The sequence below is a fragment of the Macaca fascicularis genome, chromosome 11, assembly GCF_037993035.2.
Source record: "Macaca fascicularis isolate 582-1 chromosome 11, T2T-MFA8v1.1".
NCBI lineage: Eukaryota > Metazoa > Chordata > Mammalia > Primates > Cercopithecidae > Macaca > Macaca fascicularis.
The window spans coordinates 23,580,490-23,603,665 of NC_088385.1; the positions used below are offsets into that span (position 1 = coordinate 23,580,490).

General features: G+C 34.8%; 1 protein-coding gene across 7 annotated transcripts in view; it reads left to right on the plus strand.

Moving 5' to 3' along the window:
* The window catches only part of SLCO1C1 (solute carrier organic anion transporter family member 1C1), a 57,949-nt gene extending 34,914 nt beyond the window's left edge, over positions 1–23,035 (plus strand). For 3 of the 7 annotated variants that reach the window (XM_005570304.5, XM_065523852.2, XM_074006350.1), the window contains 6 exons: positions 1,696–1,891; positions 5,648–5,813; positions 8,881–9,065; positions 11,596–11,660; positions 19,241–19,461; positions 20,864–23,035. In XM_005570304.5, coding sequence (XP_005570361.2) covers positions 1,696–1,891; positions 5,648–5,813; positions 8,881–9,065; positions 11,596–11,660; positions 19,241–19,461; positions 20,864–21,037 — 1,007 coding nt within the window. In that variant the 3' untranslated portion in view covers positions 21,038–23,035. The remainder of the gene's footprint in view (positions 1–1,695; positions 1,892–5,647; positions 5,814–8,880; positions 9,066–11,595; positions 11,661–19,240; positions 19,462–20,863) is intronic. The other 4 variants (XM_065523851.2, XM_015430464.4, XM_045364828.3 and 1 more) reach the window with 4 other exon arrangements.
* The last annotated feature ends 141 nt before the right edge of the window (positions 23,036–23,176 follow it).

The window sequence follows — 23,176 nt, forward strand, 5'->3', positions numbered from 1 at the left end:
CCAAGAGGGTCTGCTTCTTTCTATTCTTATAATTTCTTCTGCCACTCTGACTGATCTCCCACAATATATTTTTTTAAATAATGTAATAGCAAGCCAAAGACCATTGTATGTTGATATTTGGGGTTCTATGATGCTTTGTTAAGAAACTAAATATATAAACTTAAAAAGAACAAAAAAAAAAAAGAGAAAGAAAGAAGAAAATTTGCATGTCATTATCACTAGATGTCAGTATTTTCATTTTTATTTTACAATTTCACATTGGGTTGTAAGTCAGACTTGTGTTCTTGAGATTATTTTTTACTACAGCAAATGCTGATTTTGTCTTTGAACCTTATCTGTTGACTAGAGTACATGCAAACTTTAGCCCTTTCATTATTTGAAAGAGATGGATTATCTCAAAACCTCGAGAAAACATGGACATCAATGACTGATAGGTAGACAATATGAGAAATAAATTCTAATTAGCAGAGAATTTATTTATTGTTGAGTGCCAGATTGTTCTTCTTTAGAGTTATACCATTTATAATCCAACATATGGCACCAAAGTGCCTCTTTTCCCAAGTCTTTTGCAATACAAGGGTTCCATTCCCCACCCCACCTCCAATATTTTCATCTTCGTAAATCGAATGGATAGAAATTAATTGCATGATATTTTTGTGCTAAACGTTGTGCTGATAACTCTTCATAAATAATGGAATTTAGTTACCTCTACAATGCTATTATTACCTCCATATTGTAGGTGAGGAGACAGGTTTAGAGACATTCAAAGAATTACCTGCAGTTGCACAGCTATTCAGCAGTGGAACTGAGATCTAAACCCAGGCAGCTGGGATTCCAGAGTCTAAGCTCTTAACTACTAAGTTGAACCTCTTCCTAGTATTGTTTACAGCTCACAGTTATTAGATTACTAGTGAGGTTGCACATCTATCAAAAAAGATAACATACATCTATTTATCAAGGATACTATTTCCCAAACCCCTGAAGGAGAGGCAACATAGCAGTGATTGAAAGCGTAGGAATTGACATCAGACTCTCTGCATTCAAAGCTGCTTTGCCCACTTACTAACTGTGACTGTGAACAAATAGCTCTCTGAAGTGAAGCTAATAATATGCCTACTCTTAAGGTTGTGGTGAAAATTCAATGTGATAATGTTAACATATCAAATGCTCAGTTCAGTGGCTGGTACATTATAAGCAAATAAATATAGGTGGTAGTGGTTGTTATTAGGAAGGATACCACACTCAAAGCTAAGAAGATGGCTCAACAAAAACAAATTTTGCCAGGGTGGGAGGCAGAAAATAGAAACCAAGACTTAAAAAAAAAAGTTTTCTATATTCTATGTGCCTGTTATTTTTTATATACAATGTTAAAGAACATTAATGAGCACCTAATTGTGCTTGTTAATGCTGGAATTGGACCAGAAAGACCAGAAAGATGTATTGATTCATTTGGTATTTATTAATTTAATACTCTGTGCTAGACATTGTGCTAGACAGAACCTGAGGCTGTACAGTTGTACCACCATTAATCTATAACCTAGACACTCATCATACACCCTTTGTATATGTCAGTAGATGATAGTGACTGAATATTTCTATAATTTAAAGTGACAAAATAATCTTTAGAAAGTTTGTGTTAGTGCACTCAGATCTTTTTTAGAGATTCACAAATGATATATTTTTCTCATTTCTCAGGGCTCATCAACATTCCAGCAGTGGCCCTTGGAATATTCTCTGGGGGGATAGCTATGAAAAAATTCAGAATCAGTGTGTGTGGAGCTGCAAAACTCTACTTGGGATCATCTGTCTTTGGTTACCTCCTATTCCTTTCCCTGTTTGCACTGGGCTGTGAAAATTCTGATGTGGCAGGACTAACTGTCTCCTACCAAGGGTATGTTCCCTCATTAAATAGTTTGAGGATATTGGTTTGTTTAACTAAATCAATTATTGGTGGAGCTGCAAAAAGGAATTTGATTTTTAAACATCACAACTATGGAATAACTGACAATATTTAGAATCTGTTATTGTCACCAGAATTTGTCATCTCCTTTGATTTTAGAGAAATACAAAAATTGCTAAACCCGTATTTTACACTAGAGAACCAACCTGATTAATTTAGAAAAACATGATAGTGGAAATACAAACCTTGAATCATGCCTCTGTCTATTCTTAATGAAATGATGTACATATGGTTTAAACTAATCCAGTTTCAATTTTCCCATCTTAAAAACAGAATAACTACCTTTTAAACCTTTGTAGGGTTTAAGCAAGCTAACATACATGAAAGTGAATACTACTTGCCTGACACAAAATAAATGTGCCATTCATGGAAACAATAGTTTTTTTCTCCTTTGGATATCTGAGGAACTGGAGTTACCTCTTTGCAATCCTCCATAGTTGCTGTTGTGCTTGAATCATGTAAAATTTCAGGAAAGAGTGTCTGTCCTTCAACCCAGTGCTCCCCATAAAAGTTCTCTTTAGCTGAGAGTCTTGCAATTGGTCAGGAGAATATTTAGTGATGCCCTCAGGCCTGTCATCTTGTATGAGGTGGGTGATTACATTGCTTGGTTTCCAGAGTCTCTCTCAATACAACGTTGGATCTTGTAGGGACTATATTGTCCTTGCCCATTGAGAGTCTTTCCCATCACTCTACCACTTAACATGAGTTTCCAGAGGTAACTCTCTTCATCATTTCACCTATATATGCATTATTTGTTTTCTAAAAAAATATCAAGCCTCCATCCTGTGCCACGAAGGCCTCTCCAAGTGTATCTGCCTAGCCACCTGAAACTCTGCCTGTGGCTCAAAGGCAAACACTCCTGACACTATATTCTGTTTCCTGCCTATTCTGTGGCTTCTTGCTTACAGCCTGCTGTCCATCTCCCTTCCTACTCTTGCTTCACTGCTTATCTGTCTTGTCTCTATGTTCCAACTTCCATCACCTTTATTAACCTGGTTTCACCTGCTGCTAAATGAGCACCTGTTATAGTTTTGGCCGTCTACAATGTTCAGGAAAATTGGTTAATGCAAAGTTCATAAGTTATGGCTTCTGGGAGTTATCACAGCCACATTGTTAGACTCAGATTTCTTCCATTTGGAGACAGCAGAAGCCCAGCGCCATCTTTAACTGTCCCAGAAATCCTCACAGTAGAGGGACAGTTGTTGAGGACTTTATAGTTTGTGATTTCCAAAACACCTTAACTTTCATGATCTCATTTCTATCCTCAGAACACCTTGATGAGGTTAGTTTTGTTATCCTTGTTTAAAGGCAACTGCATGGATCTGGGACTTGAACACAGGCATGACTCAAAGTAGAACGTTCTTTCTACATTATAATTTCTAAGCCAAAAGTAAACACAAAGCAGACAACAAAAGTAAACTTTGAGATTCCCATTAAAAGTATTCCCGCATAATCAAAGATTAAATATTTTAAAGAAACAAAAGGTAACATTTACATTGAGTGAGTACTAGTCTCTTCAAAGCAGTCACTTTGAAAGACTATAACTATTGCAGTAATGCTATTGTTGTTTAAAACATTCTAAGGCTCTTCTTTTGAAATTTCTTTGTATATTTTTGAGAATATTCTTAACAAGGGCAAAGATTTAACCTTTAAGGAAAAGCTCTCATCTTTCAAAATAACTATTTTGAAAGAAAATCTCATTTGGGTATAAACATTCTGGCATATTTGTCAAAACTCTTCTTATAATTAAAATTCTAAATTACAAATCTACTGTCAGCACATCCTTCAGAAAACATGTATGTTGTTGATTCCTGCTCCTGGTGATAAATTAAACTTACTCTCAATAATATAAAATATTTTTCTTTATAAAATATAAAATGGTTCCCATGGGTTTTTCCATGTTGCATTATTCCAAACGCTGTCTTGACCTGGATATTCAATAGGAAAACTGAAGACAAGCCTTAGATATGATAATGGAGGAAATCTCTCTTCTGCAATAACAAGGATAACTCTGATGTGACATAGGAATTTACAATCAAGAGGGCTTGCAGGATTCTGTTTCCAGGTTTGTTACTAGCAAGCAGTGTGAATTTGAGCAAGTTTTATACTTTCAGATATTACAAACAGTCTCAGTTAACAATTAAAATTTTATGGAAGGGAATAGGATTAAACATTCCTATAGCACATCTCGGAAGGCCTAGTGCAGTACCCGTTCACACTATTTGGAGACATCTCAGAGGTCTTTGGTTTGTACTTTTGAGGTGACAGAATTCATCATACCAGCTCTACTAGACGGAGTATTATATTGATTAAGAAATTATGGTTGCCATCATTAATGACAATACTTCTCAGAGGCAGAATCCCAAGTGATTAATTTCTCTCTCCAAAATAAAGTATCTTTTTTTTTTTTATTGACTAACTTACTAGAAGTTTTGTTTCTTAGCTAGCTGTGTGACAGGAATTATTCTTGGTTCTGGAGATATGGGAGTGAATAAAAAAGTAGTTCCTACCTCTGTTGATTGTATATTTCAGTGTATTTCTTGTTTGTTTAAGCTCCTCAAATATTTTTTTTAAAAATGGGGGAGGAAGAGGAGGAATAAACAAATAAATAAACACATTTGAAAATAAGGAACAGAAAGAATGAAGTATGGAGGACCAGTGAATGGCATATATGGTGCAGATAGAAATGACTTACCATTGCAAAAGTTCCCTTTGAGAAGAATAGAGGGATATGAATAATAAAAAGGATAAAAGCAGAAGAATTAGGCCATTCATGTGACAGAAAAAAAAAGTGAGGGAGAGAGAATACTGGGAGAGATGAAGGGTAAATATAAGAGCAAATGGCAGAGAACAAAAAAAAATGAAGGAGAAAAGAAAGAATGCAATCAAAATTTTGTGTAATAACTCAAAAAAGTCCATTGAAGGGGGACAAATTTTGTCTCATTAATATTTGTAACTATCTCCTATTCTCCCAGAGCTAGCACTTATTAGGCTTCCAGTAAAATTTTATGAACAAATAAATGTGTAAGTCATTGAACTTACTTGTGAATTTGAGCAAGAAAGGATGCTATCAGCTAAGAAAGAGCACTACACACTGGTAGGATACACGGGAGAAAGGTTGAATGAACTGGGAATGCACTTATTGGTAACACATATGCAAGAGGTCATGTAACTCCTGCAAACACTGAAAGAGAATTAACTGATAACTGATTGGCTATTTTTGCTTTTACTGGACCATTAGCAACAGCCATTTCACTCACACTTAGACAACAATTCTGAATGAAATTTGCGCACAAACACACACACACACACACACCTGTGATGCATTTAAGTAATGTCATAAATTGCTCTAAAAGTTTACTCTTCTACCTTGTTAGCTATTTTTGTACACCTTTGCACAGAAATATATTAGACGATCCTAGGGGCAGTAGACTGAAACCTATAAGCTAAGAATTGGACATCATGTGAATTTGTAAACCTCTAAAGATAACTTTCAAAAGAAAGTTTTTTATTAGTAAACTTATATTTCATGACCAGAAGCTGGCATTTCTGATGACAACTGTGTTTCTAAAAGGCAAATTTTGTTGGTAGTATCATTTATATCACTCAAGAACATTGATTTTTTTGAAAATATTCGGGTGCTACCTGCCAAGAGGTAATATTTTATATTGTTATATTTCTTTTCAGAACCAAACCTGTCTCTTATCATGAACGAGCTCTCTTTTCAGATTGCAACTCAAGATGCAAATGTTCAGAGACAAAATGGGAACCCATGTGTGGTGAAAATGGAATCACATATGTATCAGCTTGTCTTGCTGGTTGTCAAACCTCCAACAGGAGTGGAAAAAATATTGTAAGAAATCACCTCTCAAGTTTATGGCGATGGTCCTGGTACAATATAAACAACAAAACTCTATGGGGGCTCACAGCAGACCACTACTAGTGGGAGGCTTACCCCTCTGCTGCCTGGTCCTTTTATGTAGAAAAAGAAAATGTTATAACTATTCCTAGTAGTACTAGAGTTGCTGAAAAAGTTGGAGTGAGTGAGGATTAGAGTCACGAAATAGGGTGGAAGAACTTTTGTAATTATGTAGTCTATTTCTCTCATTTTGCTTTTAAGAAGTGTTAGCCCTGAATGAGAATGTCTGTCATATGATCATATAATAAGATACGCTTTCAGATCCCTGTCTTCTGACCCCAAGACCAGTGGTCCTTGGAGGTTTTAGGGGATGGACAAATAGATGCCAGTATTAGGAGGCTTAGGTCCAGAGATTCTAGACCTTGGGGTCAGGGATCTGATTATGAGGAGATTGATGGTTCTAGGACAACTTTGTTTGGAAAATCAAGCCAATTTGTATAATAATGAAAGGGCAGGTGGGCTGGAATGGAGGGTTTCCATAGGGCAGAAGAGGGAGAAGAGGTAGGAAATATAGGTAGGAATCTGTTTTAGTCAGTCCAGGCTGCTATGACAAATATACCATAGAATGGGTGGCTTCAAACATTTATTTCTCATAGTTCTGGATGATGGGAAGCCCAAGATCAAGGTGCCAGCAGATATGGTGCCTGGCGAGGACCCGCTTTCTGGTTTGTAGATGGCCATCTTCACCTTCTATCCTGACAGGGCAGAGAGCAGGCAGGGAGAGACAGGTCTCCTGTCTCTTTCTATAAGGGCACTAAAATCACATTCATGAGGACTCCACCTTCATGAACTAATTACCTCCTAAATGCTGTACTCCAAATACCATCACATTGAAGGTTAGGATTTCAACATACGAACTTTGGACAAATATTCAATCCTTAGCAGACAGCAATTGTGAGGGATATAAAGTACTTAAATCGTTAACAGATTCATTCTTCTAAGCACACCTTTCCATTCTTGTCCCAGACTTTTCCTTATCCTTGCTCTTTGAGACTGCTTCCTATTTGTGACTGATTAAATTTGCCTTTATTTGACAATCCTAGAGGGCAGAAAATTAGACCATACATATATTTCATGTATTTACAAATCCTATTTCATTTATTTACATATGCCTTTATTTGACAATCCTAGAGGGCAGAAAATTAGACCACACATGTATTTCATTTATTTACATATGCCTTTATTTGACAATCCTAGAGGGCAGAAAATTAGACCACACATATATTTCATTTATTTACATATTAGATATGAATGCTTAGGCTGTATATCCACAGATATATAGCTATGTTTGTTGATTGACTCTGTTCATTGTATTATTATTTTGACTTATTTAGAGCAGAAAGGATTGGTTTCTAGCAACGATGAATAAGACTACTTATCTGAAATACGTTTTCATGCTTCTCTTTTCTTCCTGTCTTTGCTTTCTTTCTTTGTTATTTTTCTTTCAGCTACTGTTATTTTTGCTCACAGCTGCATGAAGGCTTTTCATAATGAGAGCTACCATTTATAAAAGACATTATAAGGAAGGGCTAAAGATTGGTGTTCTAAGAACAAAATTACATTCAAATCTCATGGTCCTAAAATAATTTGCATTATTTTCAGTATTTTCTTCATATGAGAACTGAGGCACTGAGATATAAAGGACTTGCTTAACTCATCTACCTAGTGGGCAACCAGAATTAAGATTCAAAGGTTTCAACTTGACATTACAAAAAAATCTATATTACTACTATTTTAGAAAAGGAAATTCCAGCTTTATTTATTGTCTAAAAACTCACAAACTCTTTTGTGATTAAAATGATAACATTATATTACACATTCATAAATAAAATTTACAGAAATAAACTATTGAGTTTACTCAATAATAAACTATTGGGTTATACAAATTGTCTCTCTTCAGTCCAAATTTAGTTTAGTTTTATTCACCAGAATCATTGTTTTCTCACAGCCACTGTAAATTATGTCATATCCTCAAATTGTGCCCATTTACTTAACCAAGTTTTGTCAAATGCCTAAGATGAGAGCCTATTCCATTCCCTGGTTGCGTAATAACAAAGCAGCAGTTTCTGCTTTCATAGAGGTTACATTCTGTTGGGAAAGTATATTTTAAAAATAAGTAAATATAGGATATCCTGATAGGCAGCAAGAAGCCCTGTAAAAAAAAAAAGACATAAATTAGAATAAGAAAAAGGAGAGATGGGAGTTTTTTTTTTTTTTTTTTTAATGGGTAGTCATGGAAGTTCTCTATTAAAACCTCTGTAAAGAGAACTAAGGTATGGATGCCAGCTGTGTAATCACCAAGGAGAAGAGCTACCTGGGCAGAGAAAATAGCAGGGCCATGAGGCATGGATAAACTTGCCAGGTTTGAGGGGAAGTTTGGAAAGGGCAAAATGGGGCCTTTGCAAGGATCACGTGTGTGGCTGACACAAAAGAAGAGAGGGAAGATCACTGAATGAAGAGATTAGAGTGGCATGCAGGTGCTACATGATGGAGAAAGTGTAAACTGTTATAAGGATGTGGGGTTTCATGCAAGTATAATGAGAAACCACTGGCAGGTTGAGGGTATTGATGCAGTCTGACTGTCATGTTTAAAGGTTCACTTTGCTTACTGGGTGGAAAACAGATTCTAGCTAGGTAAGAGTGGAAACGAGTTGAGCATAAAGGGAGCATTGTAACAATCTAGGCAAGAAATAATGATTACTTAGAATTGGAAGTGGTAGTGAAGGAGATAAGGTATGGTTAGATTAGGCAGGATTTGCTTTGAGATTGTTGTATAGGATTAGTAGTTTGTAGATCAACCATCTGCTATTTAGATAATGAAATGTTGTATCTGTATAGATTTTGCTTTGCTCAATATACTCTAAAACAGAAAAATAAAAGAATATTTCCTCATTGTTTATGTAATGCATGGCTATGGTGCTGTAAAAATTTTTATAGTGACTATCTTTAATTTTATTTAAATGTTACTGAAATAATTGGACTTTTCCCTATTGTGTTACAGATATTTTACAACTGCACATGTGTGGGAATTGCAGCTTCTAAATCCGGAAATTCCTCAGGCATAGTGGGAAGATGTCAGAAAGACAATGGATGTCCCCAAATGTTTCTGTATTTCCTTGTAATTTCAGTCATCACATCCTATACTTTATCCCTAGGTGGCATACCTGGATACATATTACTTCTGAGGTGAGTACTGATTCTCCCTATTCTAACTTTAATATAAGACACAATCATCTCGAGCAATGATTTAAATTTTTTTCTGTGGAATCGTTATGATTCCTCTTAGTTTTTTTCAAGAAACTTGTCCCATATCCTTGTTTCACTTTTATATGTTATTGCACTTTGGGTATTTATACAAAAATGTGGCTGAATAGAAGTTTTCTTAGTTAAAAATGTTTGCAAACTATTGGTCTAGGAGGCAATGTTAGTGCCTACATCACTAGAATTGCTTAATAAATGTAGTATCCAACTTCTAACGCTGGTGATAATATTAATTAGCATAGGTAACATGCATTTTAGATTAAATATAGTTTCACCAAATCATGGGAAATACAATTTATAAAATATTTTAAGGCTCATCTAATACAATAATATTAGAATTTATTATATATATTGCTTTATCTGTATATTTTTGCCATGACTGGAATTATCTGTGGGGGATTTCATGGCTTTTGGGTAAATTGAGGCTTCTAATCCATGATGTTAATGACTGTATTATTACATTTTCACACTGATAGAAAGAAATACCTGAGATGGGGTAATTTATAAAGGAAAGAAATACCTGAGATGGGGTAATTTGTAAAGGAAAGAGGTTTAATTGTCTCACAGTTCCGCATGGCTGGAGAGGCCTTAGGAAACTTACAATAGTCAGGGGAGGGGAAACAAGGCACAGGAGAGAGAAGTACAGAGTGAAGAGGGAAGAACCTCTTACAACACCATCAGATCTTGTGAGAACTCACTATCACAAGAACATCATGGGGGAGCCACACCCATGAGCCAATCACCTCCAAAGAGGTCCCTCTCCCAACATGCGGGGATTAAAATTTGGATTGCAATTCAAGATGAGATTTGGGTGGGAACACAGAGCCAGACCATATCAATGACTTCAACCATTTTTGCTTATAAAACCCTAAAAAAATTTGTAAAAGTATGTAGCTTCTTGCATATTTATAATTTGACACATAAAATCTTTATCATAAGTTTAAATAGTAACTAAATTGATTTCTGGCATATTATAAATATTTCTATTTTAAAAATAACGGTTTTAAATGTAAGTCACTTTCTAACGTAATTAATGGGATCTAAAACATAGTGATTTGTTAACCAACATCACCTGAGTGAGAATTGTATAACTACTTTAACAGTGACAAGCATTACATATTTCCTTGTTCCTGTATTTATATCTCCATTCAAATTCCCTATAACGTTTTTCTTATATTAAAGCAGAATTTGTGCTCGAATTTTTTTTACTGATTATGCTATCATACACCTGTAAAAATTATATGACTCCAAATTGTAAATAGTTTTGAAAACAGGAGCCTCAGTTATAATATTTTCAACCTAATTGAGCTAGCTTTAGCTTTGCAAATGTTTCTATATATTTATGAGATGGACTGGGTGATTTTCAAATTAATTCATATATTTAAGGATGAATACTAATTTTTTTCCTAAAGTAAGACTAAGCAAAGTATTGTGTACATTTTTTTTATTTCCCACAATTTTTATCTGGAAATTGTTTAGAAATGACAAACAGAAAATAGAACTTATTAACCACAAACCTGCTATTCTCAAAACAGCTTTCATCAAATCATGGGAAATACAGCATGGAGAACGTGAGATAGTTACATTTACAAATGGCAGCCTGAGTTTGACAAAATGGCAAAACATTGTCCTAGACTTTCCAGAACATTGTGGCTACTTCTTCAACATCTTCTTATATTGTGCCAAGTGTAGAATCAGGTTACTTACCACAGAAAGCATCTTTCTAACCACTAGTCCGTCATATTAACTATTGTGAATTTTGATGTCAGAAGAAAAGGCGTGTCTTTTTCTTTTTTGCCTCTTTTAAACAGAAACTAAAAGATATAATATGTAAGAAGTAGTTAATACCATGGTTAACACTCAGCAGTTATTTTATATATCACCATGATTATTACTATTAAATTTCATAGGCCAATCAGTTTAAGCTTTACAGTCATATTAATGACACTCTTATTATTTAGGTGTTTTTGCACTTTTCTGATTTTTTAAAATTCCCTCTATTTAGCAACAACTTTTTAGCATGCCACAGTGATTATATCAACGCTGATCAATTTGGCCCTGTGCTTTTAGACAAAAAGCCATAAAAATTGTAGGCTATTAATTATTTATTGTTGCTTCAAATTCTAACAATTTCTTAGAAATTTGAGTTTTATTCTGAATCTTTGCATTTTGGTGATTACACTTATATTTGACTTTATTGGCACCATATGAATATGGCATGTATGGGTGATTTAGTTTCTAGAAATATTAATTATAAACTTCTTATAGCATTGCATGAAATGGAATATGGCTTTTACATATTTTGCCCTCCCTATGTTAGCACAATAATGGGTTCAACATAAATGGCACTTGAATTCTAACATGATTTCATGCATGTTAGGCAGATTATCATTCAAATTTCTATTTGCTTTAATGGATTATATATTTCTTGTAATGGTGCTTTTGTTGATTTTAGGTGTATTAAGCCACAGCTTAAGTCTTTTGCCTTGGGTATCTACACATTATCAATAAGAGTTCTTGGTAAGTTAACCTATGCTTTAATTTATGGTAGCCACCATAAGTGTATTTTGAAGACTTTTCTAAATATTTTTACAGAATTGCCATGCATAAATATATGTTGTAGGTAGCAAAGTTCATAGTCTTTTTTATTCCTTTCTTCATTTATTTATTCCCTTCCTCCTTTTCTTGACTCCTTTCTTCTTTTGTTACAGAAATGTGTTGCCTATTTTGTGCTCCAGATATAACAGAGATTTTGTGAGATTAATAATAATTAATCACAATTTTTGTTTAACAATCTTACCTTTTCTAGCACTTGTGTGTTCTCAGAAAACCCATGGCTTTTACAAGACAGCTCTCAGAAATTAATGAGTAAGAAAGGCTGAAGCCTAAATATAATTTTTTCAATTCCTAAAATGGAAATAATTATTTTGAGTTACTCTCAATGCTTATCCCTTATGTCATTAGGGAGAAAGATAAGGTATTATTTAAACCAAGCAAATAAATTTGAGTAGGTCATACTTTAAATTGCAATTGAAATGTTTTTTGTGACTACCAAATTTTTAAATATATATTGGTTAAAACCCATAGGAAACAGTGAATGAGACAAAGTTTGTATCCTTAAAGAGTTTTATCCTTAAACAGTTTTATTGTTAAAGAGTTTTATCCTTAAACAGTGAATGAGACAAATAAGGTTTTTATCCTTAAAGTTTTACCCTTGAAGAGTTTATATATTAAAGAATAAAATAAAATAATTTTGAATATTTCACTGCCATTTGTCAGAAAGGAACAACCCAGAAACAAGAACAAACTCAAAGCTTTAAAAATCTGAAATTAAATTTGGTTTACATAGATATTGTTGTAAAATGGTTGCATAGCAAGATAATAGAATCCTGACAACACTGAAAAAGAAACAAAAATAGGGTTATGTGGCATCATGACTGGCCCTAATTCTACAATATGAAAATAGGTATTAGCTAGAAAAGTGTCATATATTGAGCCTGTAGTATATGCTTGGCAAGAATTGGCCCCCATATCTACCTGTCTTTGGGAATACAGATGGAGCCTACAGAGCAAAAATTGTTCCAACATAAACAAATGGTTTACAAAATTGATTTGACAAAAATAATATTTGAAATTGGCAAAAGTATCATAAGCAAAGTCAAACGGCAAATGACGAACTTGTAATTTATGTAACAGACAATTGCCTAATATTCCTATTATAAAGAAAATCCTAAGTTTTGAGAAGAAAAAAACAAGCAACAAAGTAGAAAAACGAGCCAAAGATGTGAATTTTTCATGGAAAAATAAATGTAATTGCCATTTAATATATAGAAAGATGCTCAAATCCACTCATAAAAAGAGCCAAGTTAGAACCACCTTTCTTATCAGGTTGACAAATTGCCAAATTTTGTTTGCAATGTATGGAAAAATAGATTATGCTTACACGTTGCTGTTGGAAAATGATGTTCTTTATTGGGCAATAACAGGTAAAATTACATACATATATATATATTTACCTTTTAACCTAATATCTTTACTTCTAAGAATTATACCAAAAATTTGCTAGCAAAAATTATAAAATAAATTTAATCATTATGAATAGGTGCAATAATTGTGACTTTTTATAATAACAAAAAACTGGAAGTGACCTAAATGTCCATTGGTAGGAGATTGGTTGAATAAACTGTAGTACACACACATAACAGAGCTGTAAGGATGAATGGGGAAAATCTATCTAATGTTACCAACCGATCTCTACTATATAGTATTAAGTAAAAAGAAACAAAATGGAGAACAATTTTTATTGTATGATGTTTTTGGTGTTACGTGTGGAACCGTGTAAACATTATATGCATGTGCAAAGGCATTTTGCTCTTTTTTATAAAAGAAAAATGGAAGCATAAACTAAAAACAAATTTTTAAAAATGGTTATACCTGTAGGAGAAGAAAGGGAAGAGGGATAAAGTTCAGGATGGAAGTAAGACTTTGTAAATGTAACTTTTTATGTGATTGTTTAATCAAAATTATACAAAGTTTTAATATAACTGAAAATAAAATTTAAAATAACCAAATATTAAACTGAAACTGTTTAACGTAAGCATATGTTGGTTAAATAAGCATACATGAAAAACTTTAAATGCCTTAAAAAATAAAAGTTTTTACCAAATCCTCATAGATTAACTGGATTTGTAGTTATTATTAGTACTAATATCAATATTTTTATGTTGAAACTATTATATTTTTAAGATAAAGCAATTGAAATATGTTAAGATTACTTGGAATCAATATTTTTAGTAAAACAGAAAAGTGATACAAGAATAAAATTAAAAAATTTAAAGGCCGGGTGTGGTGGCTAACGCCTGTAATCCCAGCACTTTGGGAAGCTGAGGCAGGCAGATCAACTGAGGTCGAGAGTTCGGATCAGCCTGGCCAACATGGTGAAACCCCATCTCTACTAAAAATACAAAAATTAGCTGGGCGTGGTGGCGCGTGCCTGCAATCCCAGCTACTAGGGAGGCTGAGGCAGGAGAATTGCTTGAACCCAGGAGGCAGAAGTTACAGTGAGCCAAGATCGTGCCACTGCACTCCAGCCTGGGTGACAGAGCAAGACTCCAACTAAAAAAAAAAAAGAAAATTAAATAAATCTCATTCTTAAATTTGAACTCACATATTTTTATTTTAAAATAATGTGTATTTTATAGCTCCATCTCCTGAAAACTCTAGAAACTTTGAAACCCAGAAGAAATGAACACCACAACACTTAATCTGTGATATCTAAATATAATCTCGCAGTAAAAGATATGGCACCTTGGAGAAATGACTGGTTCAAGGCCTAGGGTAGAAAATGCATAAGATGATTATGGGACATCTTTTTATACTAGAAAATGAATGCGCTATCACAGCCTAAGAAGGATATATCACAAGGGAACAGAACCAATTTGAGGAGATTGGCCTCAAGGTGAGATAAATTGAAACTCAAAATAGTTGTAGCAGTAGTAACAATAATGGCTGCAGTTTATTGAAATACATAGAATATATTAAAACACATGAGTTTATAATGATATTTTTAAAATTTGGAGAATATCAGGACATCAAGTCATTATTCTGAAAATTGAGAAATAAAGGAGAAAAAAATGATTTATCCTGCCTTTCTTCTATTAACTGTATGTCAAAGTATCCAAATTAGTCAATTAAGGAAAATACCTTTTTAGAGAAAAACCCAAAAATACTTTCTGAAGAAATATAGATTTAAAAAAAAAAAAAATCCTGTCTTGTGGCCTTAAAAATAGTTAAAAGCTTAAGCTGAAAGTTGATGAACAGCTTCATAATGGAGGGATCTGACTGGCCTAGTCTGAACTTCATGCCCATCTTAGCATTACTAAGAGTGGCAACTAAGTTGCATGTGCCTTCTAACTGGGACAGAATAAAAAAATACACAGTACGTTTGCCTGAAGTAAATTGAACCTGAATCTAACAAGACTTAACTACCAGATTCTAGGAAAGATGGGTGATAGGGGAATAAATTAAATAATGTTATAAAGAAGCAATGAAATCCAGACTGTGGCATATCCTATAGGACTTGGTGGTGTCTTTTTTTCAAAAACCATTAGTAAGAAAAAGAAGTGAAGAGTGTATATTGCTATAAAGAGTCATCAACTAAATATAATGTATTTATTTGGTTTGGATCCTTATAAAAACAAATGAATTAAAAAAATCCTTGGAGACAATCCAAAAACTTGAATATGTGCTACATTTTATATAAAACTATGAAAGTATTACAAAACGTGTTAGGTGTGAGAATGACATAGCAGTCATGTTTTTAAAAAATGTCATCAGTAGAGATGCATGCTGAAATATACATAATTGAAATGACATGGTGTCTCAGATTGCCTTTAAAATATTAAAACAAGAGTTCAGGCTGGGCACAGTTGTTCATGCCTACAATCCCAGCACTTTGGGAGGCTGAAGCGGGTGGATCTCTTGAAGCCAGGAGTTCGAGACCAGCCTAGTTTCAACATAGCTAAACCCCAATCTCTACTAAAAATACAAAAATTAGCCTGGCATGGTGGCGCACGCTTGTGTTCCGAGATACTCAGGGAGTCTGAGTCACAAGAATTGCTTGAACCCAGGAGGCAGAGGTTGCAGTGAGCTGAGATTGTGCCACTGTACTCCAGCTTGGGTGACAGAGGCAGACTCTGTCTCAAAAAAAAAAAAAAAAAAAAAAAAAAAGAGTTCAGAGTGGAGAGAGAGAGGAAACAGCAATGGCAAAACATTAATAATTGTCAAAGCTATGATGGTACATGAGGATTAATTATATCATTCTCTCTGCTTTTGTGAATCTTTGAAAATGTTCTATTACAATAATCTTAAACCATGTATAGAAAACGGCGAACATTTGAATCTTTTGGCTTGTCTTCATGGGGTTTCATGCAAAATAGATTAAATTAGATATTCCTATAATCATTTGTTATTTAAAATGTAAACATGTACAAAGATAGCAAGAACTTTCTTTGTATACAGCAAAGATAACAATGAACTCCCATTTATCCATTACCCATTTTCAACAGTTATCAATGCACAGCTCATCTTAGGACATCTGTGTGCCTAACTACTTACCCCAACTAGCTTATTTTGAAGTAAGTCTTAGACTACTGCATTTCTTCTATAACATGTTTGGTGTGCTCTTCTAATCAAAACCATAATGACTTGTTTTAATCTGGTGATTCTTGCATCTTAAAAAATAACTTCTTAATATTAGCAAATACCCAATTACTGCTCAAATTCTTTAAATTATCTGATGTTTCTTTATACATGTACGTTTCAATCAAGAACCAAACAAGGTCCACAATTGCATTTAGGTGATATATTGCTAAAATCTTTTTTAATCCATAGGTTTCACTTCCCTCTTTCTTTCTCTCCCATTTGTTGTGAAAATTTGAAATCTACAAAACAAAAATTTAAATGACAATGAATAATTATAAAACTTTTACTGGGATTTATCAACTGTGTCCAAAAACCAGAAATCTCTCTCCTCTGTTTCTCTGAGCATACAAATATTTTGCTGAATCATTTGAAAATAAGTAGTGAACATGCTGACACTTCAGTCCTAAAGTCCTTGACTTGTATTCTTCTACAAGAGCACTTCTGTCGTCCTGTATAACCACAATACCATTCTCACACTTCAGAAATTCAACATTGATATGCTACTCTGTCTAATACAATTCCTCATTCAAATTTCTTTCATTATAACAATAGTGTCTTCTATAGTATTTTATTTTCTCTTTTGATCCAAAGTCAAAGACCACATATTGTGTTTAGTTACCCTTTTTATCTCCAAAAATTCCTCATTCTTCTTTTTTTGTTCTTTTGCAACATTTACATTTTTTTTTCAAGAGGCAAAGCCAGTTGTTTTATAAAATATCCCACCTATTGGATGTGTTTGCTTTTGAGTATGTCCAGGTAAAATATTGTTGGTGGCAATACTACACAGATGATTTGCATGATGCTTAATAAATCACATCAGGAAGCACATCAATTCAGTTTATGCCATCATTGGAATTTTAATTTTGGTCCCTTGGTGAAGGTGGTGTCCACCAGTTTTCTCCATTGTAACAATCCTTCTGCAGTTAATAAGTTATCTATAATTTGACACTTCGAGATTATGTCACCATTCTGTTTCCCAAAAATCTTTCACTCAAAACTTTGGCAGCCACCCATGAGTCTGGATTGAATCAATTTTTTACATGAGTATTTGCAAAGTTTAGGTAAACCTTTACATAAATATATGTGTGTGTGTGTGTGTGTATATATATATATATATATATTCGGTTGTTTTTTTTTTTTTTGAGACGGGGTCTTGCTGAGTTGCCCAGGCTGGAGCGCAGTGGTGCGCTCTCTGCTCACTGCAAGCTCTGCCTCCCAGGTTCACGCCATTCTCCCGCCTCAGCCTCCTGAGTAGCTGGGAGTACACCCACCCACCACCACACCTGGCTAATTTTTTTTTTTTTTTTGTATTTTTAGTAGAGATGGGGTTTCACCATGTTAGCCAGGATGGTCTCTATCCTGACCTCGTGATCCACCCTCCTTGGCCTCCCAAAGTGCTGGGATTATAGGCGTGAGCTACCGCGCCCGGCCAGAAAATATTTTGAAATATTTTCATTTGTTTTCAAATAACAAATGGATAATCTCTGAAATTTAGAAGTATCATAAATATTATTAGATGATTTTAAAAATTTAGTGAGATTATTTTATTCAATATAAGCCTACAAAGAAATTTTATAACCGAAGAAAACATATAAAAAGGTTAAAACTCAAATGCCAGAAACAAGCAGGCTGTTGATGGAAATGAGTGATGTAGGCAGAGAGAAAGCTGTATGGACTCGCGGTAGACTCCAAGTGTAGGCAGCGGGTGAGGAGTGAGGCATGGAGGCAGCTCCTGCTCAACTCCAGCCAACTATGACCATGAACTGCCAGACAATATAGTTCTTAAGAGAACTAAATAACAGATGTTAATGAACCACCAATTTAGAACACGTAAAATATACCCTGAGCTATGAACAACTACTTAAGATACTTTCATTAATATTTGTACACTAGAGATACCTTTTCTCTTAAGGAGGGATTAAAGTCTGAACATTTTCTGAGGGTTTACAGCTTGAAAAAGAAGGACAGATTTCTTACCATGGTGAGCTTATAGTCTAGCAGAGAAGGCAATTCGACAAGCTATTACAGGAGTATTAAAAGTTTTATGAGATGTAAAACAAGTTTAGTTCATCAAAATAGCCTCCATGAAGGAAAACGTTCAAACTGAGATTTTAAAAGTGAGTGTGTATTAAGAAGGTAAAGAAGAGAAAAGTATTGCTTGGGATAAAGGAAACTACACAAGGCATTGAGACAAGAGGAGAGAACATTTTAGTCACTGAAAGAAATCCAAGAAAATTGCATTCTGAAATATAAGACAACAATCTTGCCCAAAGCGAGGCCACAAAAGTAGAATAACCCAATGTTCAGTTAACTACTCTTCTTTTGGAAGTGATGTCTTGGGAAGTCACCTACTTAATTCAGTGATGCAATCTCTGTATGATGGATAGATTCGAGAAGGTTAATGAAGGAAGCCAAGAAATCATGAATTGGCTGTTGCTTTATGTTAGGGTAGAAGGAGTGGCAGTGGGAATGGAAAGAAGAGAAACTGTTTAAGATATACCTACTAGGTAGAATTGGTATGTTTGAGGGATAAATTAAATATAGTGATAGCCAGACAGAGGAGAGAAAGAAGGCTCAATGATGACTCCCAAGTCTGCTTTAATGACTGGGCTTCCACTGATAAAGGGACAGGTCTGTAGGGGAAGAAGTTGAGCTCATGTTGAGTTTGAAGTACCTGAGTGACATGCTTCTGGAGAAAAATAAATGGCAGTTACTGCATGATTCTGGAGCTTATGAGAAAAGACTGGATTAGAGAGAGGTTTTGGAGATTTCAGCATGTAACTGATGGCCTTTCATCTCCAAAACAGTAATTAAATTAAAGTAAGTGGTTTCAGATAATCATTCATAGACAAAAAGATGTGCATATGTTTTTTTAACAGCAGTTGTTTTTCTCACAGCAGGAATCCCAGCTCCAGTATATTTTGGAGTTTTGATTGATACTTCATGCCTCAAATGGGGATTTAAAAGATGTGGAAGTAGAGGATCATGCAGATTATATGATTCAAATGTCTTCAGGTACCAAATCAAAAGCATTCCCGCGTCTCACTGCTACAGCATCCCAGATTTACACAATGCCACTGACACTAACAAGTTTTCATGTCATTTCACTGCTTGTAAGGTAAAGAATAGTCTAATCAAAAAGTGTGATCTGTAATCATAGAATAATTATATTATTATTTGATTAGATCTTTGATTTTTGTCCCTATTCATTACCTTGACTCCCATTTTAAATGAGTAATCATTTTTAAAATATGACAAAAATGTCCAGAATAGAGTAGAATTTTGAAAGTTTATGCACACAAATGGGCAAGTATTTCCCTGAAATTCAGAGGCATTTAAATTTAGGTCACATTTTGGGTTTGATTTTATTCTTTTTCAAACTGAGCCAAACTGTACCACTTACGTCAGATATAATCCCCCTGGGCAAGAGTTGGATTTGGCTCTAAATCTGTCCGGCTTTTATTGCCAAACTGATGTTCAATTATTCTCGTACTTGAAATGCACAAAAGTAAAAGGTTTTCTCTGTGTGGGTGAGTGTATATGGGGGTTGGGTGGCATGGCTTTTTCACTATGGTGTCATTCAGTTCAGCTCATCAAACATTTAGTCCCTTATTGCTTAAAGCAATGCTTCAATGGCTTAAAAGCAAGGAAGATTGTTTAAAAGACTTACAAGCTGAGCATTTTCTAGAGAAATAAACCTGGTACTGAACCATCTTAGTTGGATGTGAATTGGGTACACCATTTCAAATAAATCTGTTTGAGTTAATAGGTTTTGATGCTATGCGTGAAATTTATTTTGGTTTTTGAAAGGGACCCAATCTGTGAGTATAATTTAGGATTTCCTCACATTTTTGCTAAGGCTGTATTAACTGTAATGTAGAGACAATGCAACTCAATCAGAGATTGAGAGTATGTTTTCAAGGTAACCAGAATGAGACATGCAACCTGCCCTTCCATATCTTAGCATCTTCTGACAAAGCATAGAACTATAGGTTTCTCATGAAATAAACTGATTTAAATAACTGGTTTATTCTGAAATCACTCTGCTTTACTCAGAGCTCCAGTTCCCCTTAGCATTGCTTCATGCAAGTTTTCCAAAGAAATGAAGTTGGGAAAGGTCTGAGGATAGGGTAGCCACATAATTTATTATTCAAAACTGGGTACTTTTGAATGTGAAAAGGAGCACTATAAAAATTACACTGGGCCAACACCAGCATAAACCGGGGCTGTTCTAGGCAAACAGGGATATGGTTACCTGGTCTAAGGAAATAATTTACAGAAAGGATAAAACTGATTATGTAATTAGTAGTAACTGAAAATGATGGTGCTACTAAGACATTGCTTTATTTTGTAAACTGCCTTCAACGGTCTGTCAGTATTCATAAAATCGTCTTTTATATAAACCACCAAATCTGCATTCTTAAAGAAAAGCATCAGAATGATATTATTACCTACCTTTTAAATTTTCTCTGAAGTTGGGTAGTTGCAATAATTCTAACAGAGATTCTCTCTTCTTCTAGACATATATATCTGGGACTAACTGTGATACTGGGCACAGTGTCAATTTTCCTAAGCATTGCAGTACTTTTCATTTTAAAGAAAAATTATGTTTCAAAACACAGAAATTTTATAACGAAGAGAGAAAGAACAATGGTGTCTACAAGATTCCAAAAGGAAAATTGCACTACAAGTGATCATCTGCTACAACCCAAATACTGGCCAGGCAAGGAAACTCAACTTTAGAAACATGATAACTGGAAGTCATGTGTTCTAATTGGTGGACAATTTGCAAACAAATAAATTGTAATCAAAAGAGCTCTAAATTTGTAATTTCTTTCTCCTTTCAAAAATGTCTACTTTGTTTTTGGCCCTAGGCATTAGATAATATAACTGATAACAAATATACTGAAACATATAATGGAAGATGCAGATGATAAAACTAATTTTGAACTTTTTAATTTATATGAATTTTTTATATCATTTACTTATTTCACTTTATTTTGCCTTGTGCTTATTGATATATATTAGCTGTACTTCTAGAAGAACAATTGTCTCTATTGTCACACATGGTTATATTCAAAGTAATTTCTGAACTGTGTCATGTGTCTAGAGTAAGAAAATACTGCTAAAAATTAACTCATACTTTGGGCTCCTTCAAGTATTACTTCTATAGTATTTTCTCCCATAGCTGTCTTCATCTGTGTATTTTAATAATGAACTTAGGATGGAGCAGAACATGGAGAGGAAGATTTCATTTTAAGCATCTCCTTTTCTTTGAAATACAGTAATTTATATAGAAATGTATAGCAGCAAATTATATTGGGGATTAGAATTTGGAATTAATAGCTCTCCTACTATTCATTTACATGTGCTTTTTGTGTGGCGCTATAAGTGACTACGGTTGTAAAGTAATAAAATTGATGTTAACATGCCTTATTGTTCTTTTATGAATTCAGTGAATTTAAAACTATTGTAAAATATAATGCTGCCCCTAATTTAATATATGTAAGCAACTTCCTACTTACATACATGACGTGTTCCTAAAACATGTTTGAAAGGTGAATTTCTGAACGTCTACAATAAATGTAGGTGTTACAACAGGAATAGAGAGTGATGGATGCGTGATGGGAAGTCTGAGTGTGGCACCTTTTGGTGCTCCACCTGCCCGCATCACAGGGCCGAGGGACTCCTGCGCAGGGAGTTGCCACGGGGACAGCTTGCCAGATAGCCCTGTTTCTCTGCAACTGAAAAAGTCAAGCCAAGAGTTTTTTTTTCTTTTTCTTTTTTTTTTTTTCAGACAGAGTCTCGCTCTGTCGCTCAATCTGGAGTGCAGTGGCGCGATCTCCGCTCACTGCAAGCTCCGCCTCCCGGGTTCCCGCCATTCTCCTGCCTCGGCCCCCAGAGTAGCTGGGACTACAGGCGCCCGCCACCTCGCCCGGCTAATTTTTTTGTATTTTTAGTAGAGATGGGGTTTCACCGTATTAGCCATGATGGTCTCGACTTTCTGACCTCGTGATCCGCCCACGTCGGCCTCCCAAAGTGCTGAGATTACAGGCGTGAGCCACCGCGCCCGGCCAAGAGTTTCTTCTTTCCTGACTTCCTGGTGCTCTTCTGATGGGGGTTGGTAGGTTCAGCAGTCAAAAATCTTTAATCTTTAGCTCTATTATGTACTATATGTTTCCTCCTCCACCATAGCTGTAAAGAAAGGCTTAATCCTTCCAAGAAAAGCAGACTTAAGACAGAGACCACCCTAGTGAGGTATCCTGTTCAGCTACTACTGGCTCACCATCCAATTCTGTCCGCATTCTGTTAGTCCGGTACAATCCGGAGAAGACTAGATGAAAGGAAAAGTTGGATTAGAAAAGATAACCTGAAGGACACTGCAGCCTAAGTGAGGCCACAGAGTCCTTCAAATGCACAGGAGGACCCTTACTTAGGAGATTTTCAAGGCTACAATGGGAACCCATAATTCTACTATGTACCAGCCACACCAAAAATTGTGTTACTTAATCTGTACAGCACTCCTAGTATCTGAATCCCCGTTTTGCAATGAAACAGGCTAAGAGAGGTTAGATACATTGCTTAACCTTGGAGGGGTACAGAGAGGATTAAAACCAGGTTGAATCTGAAGTTATCTTTCCACCATACCAACATGACCCTATAATGTTACAATAAACTGCTACTGTCATTTGTAATGTCTCTGCATTATTTTATTTCACTGAATCAGTTTGCTCCTATAGTTGTCTTCATTGCGTATTTCAGTACCATGCAGGTCATCAACAACTACTATAAACCACACAAATAATTTCTTTAGCATATTGTTTTCTCCAAAT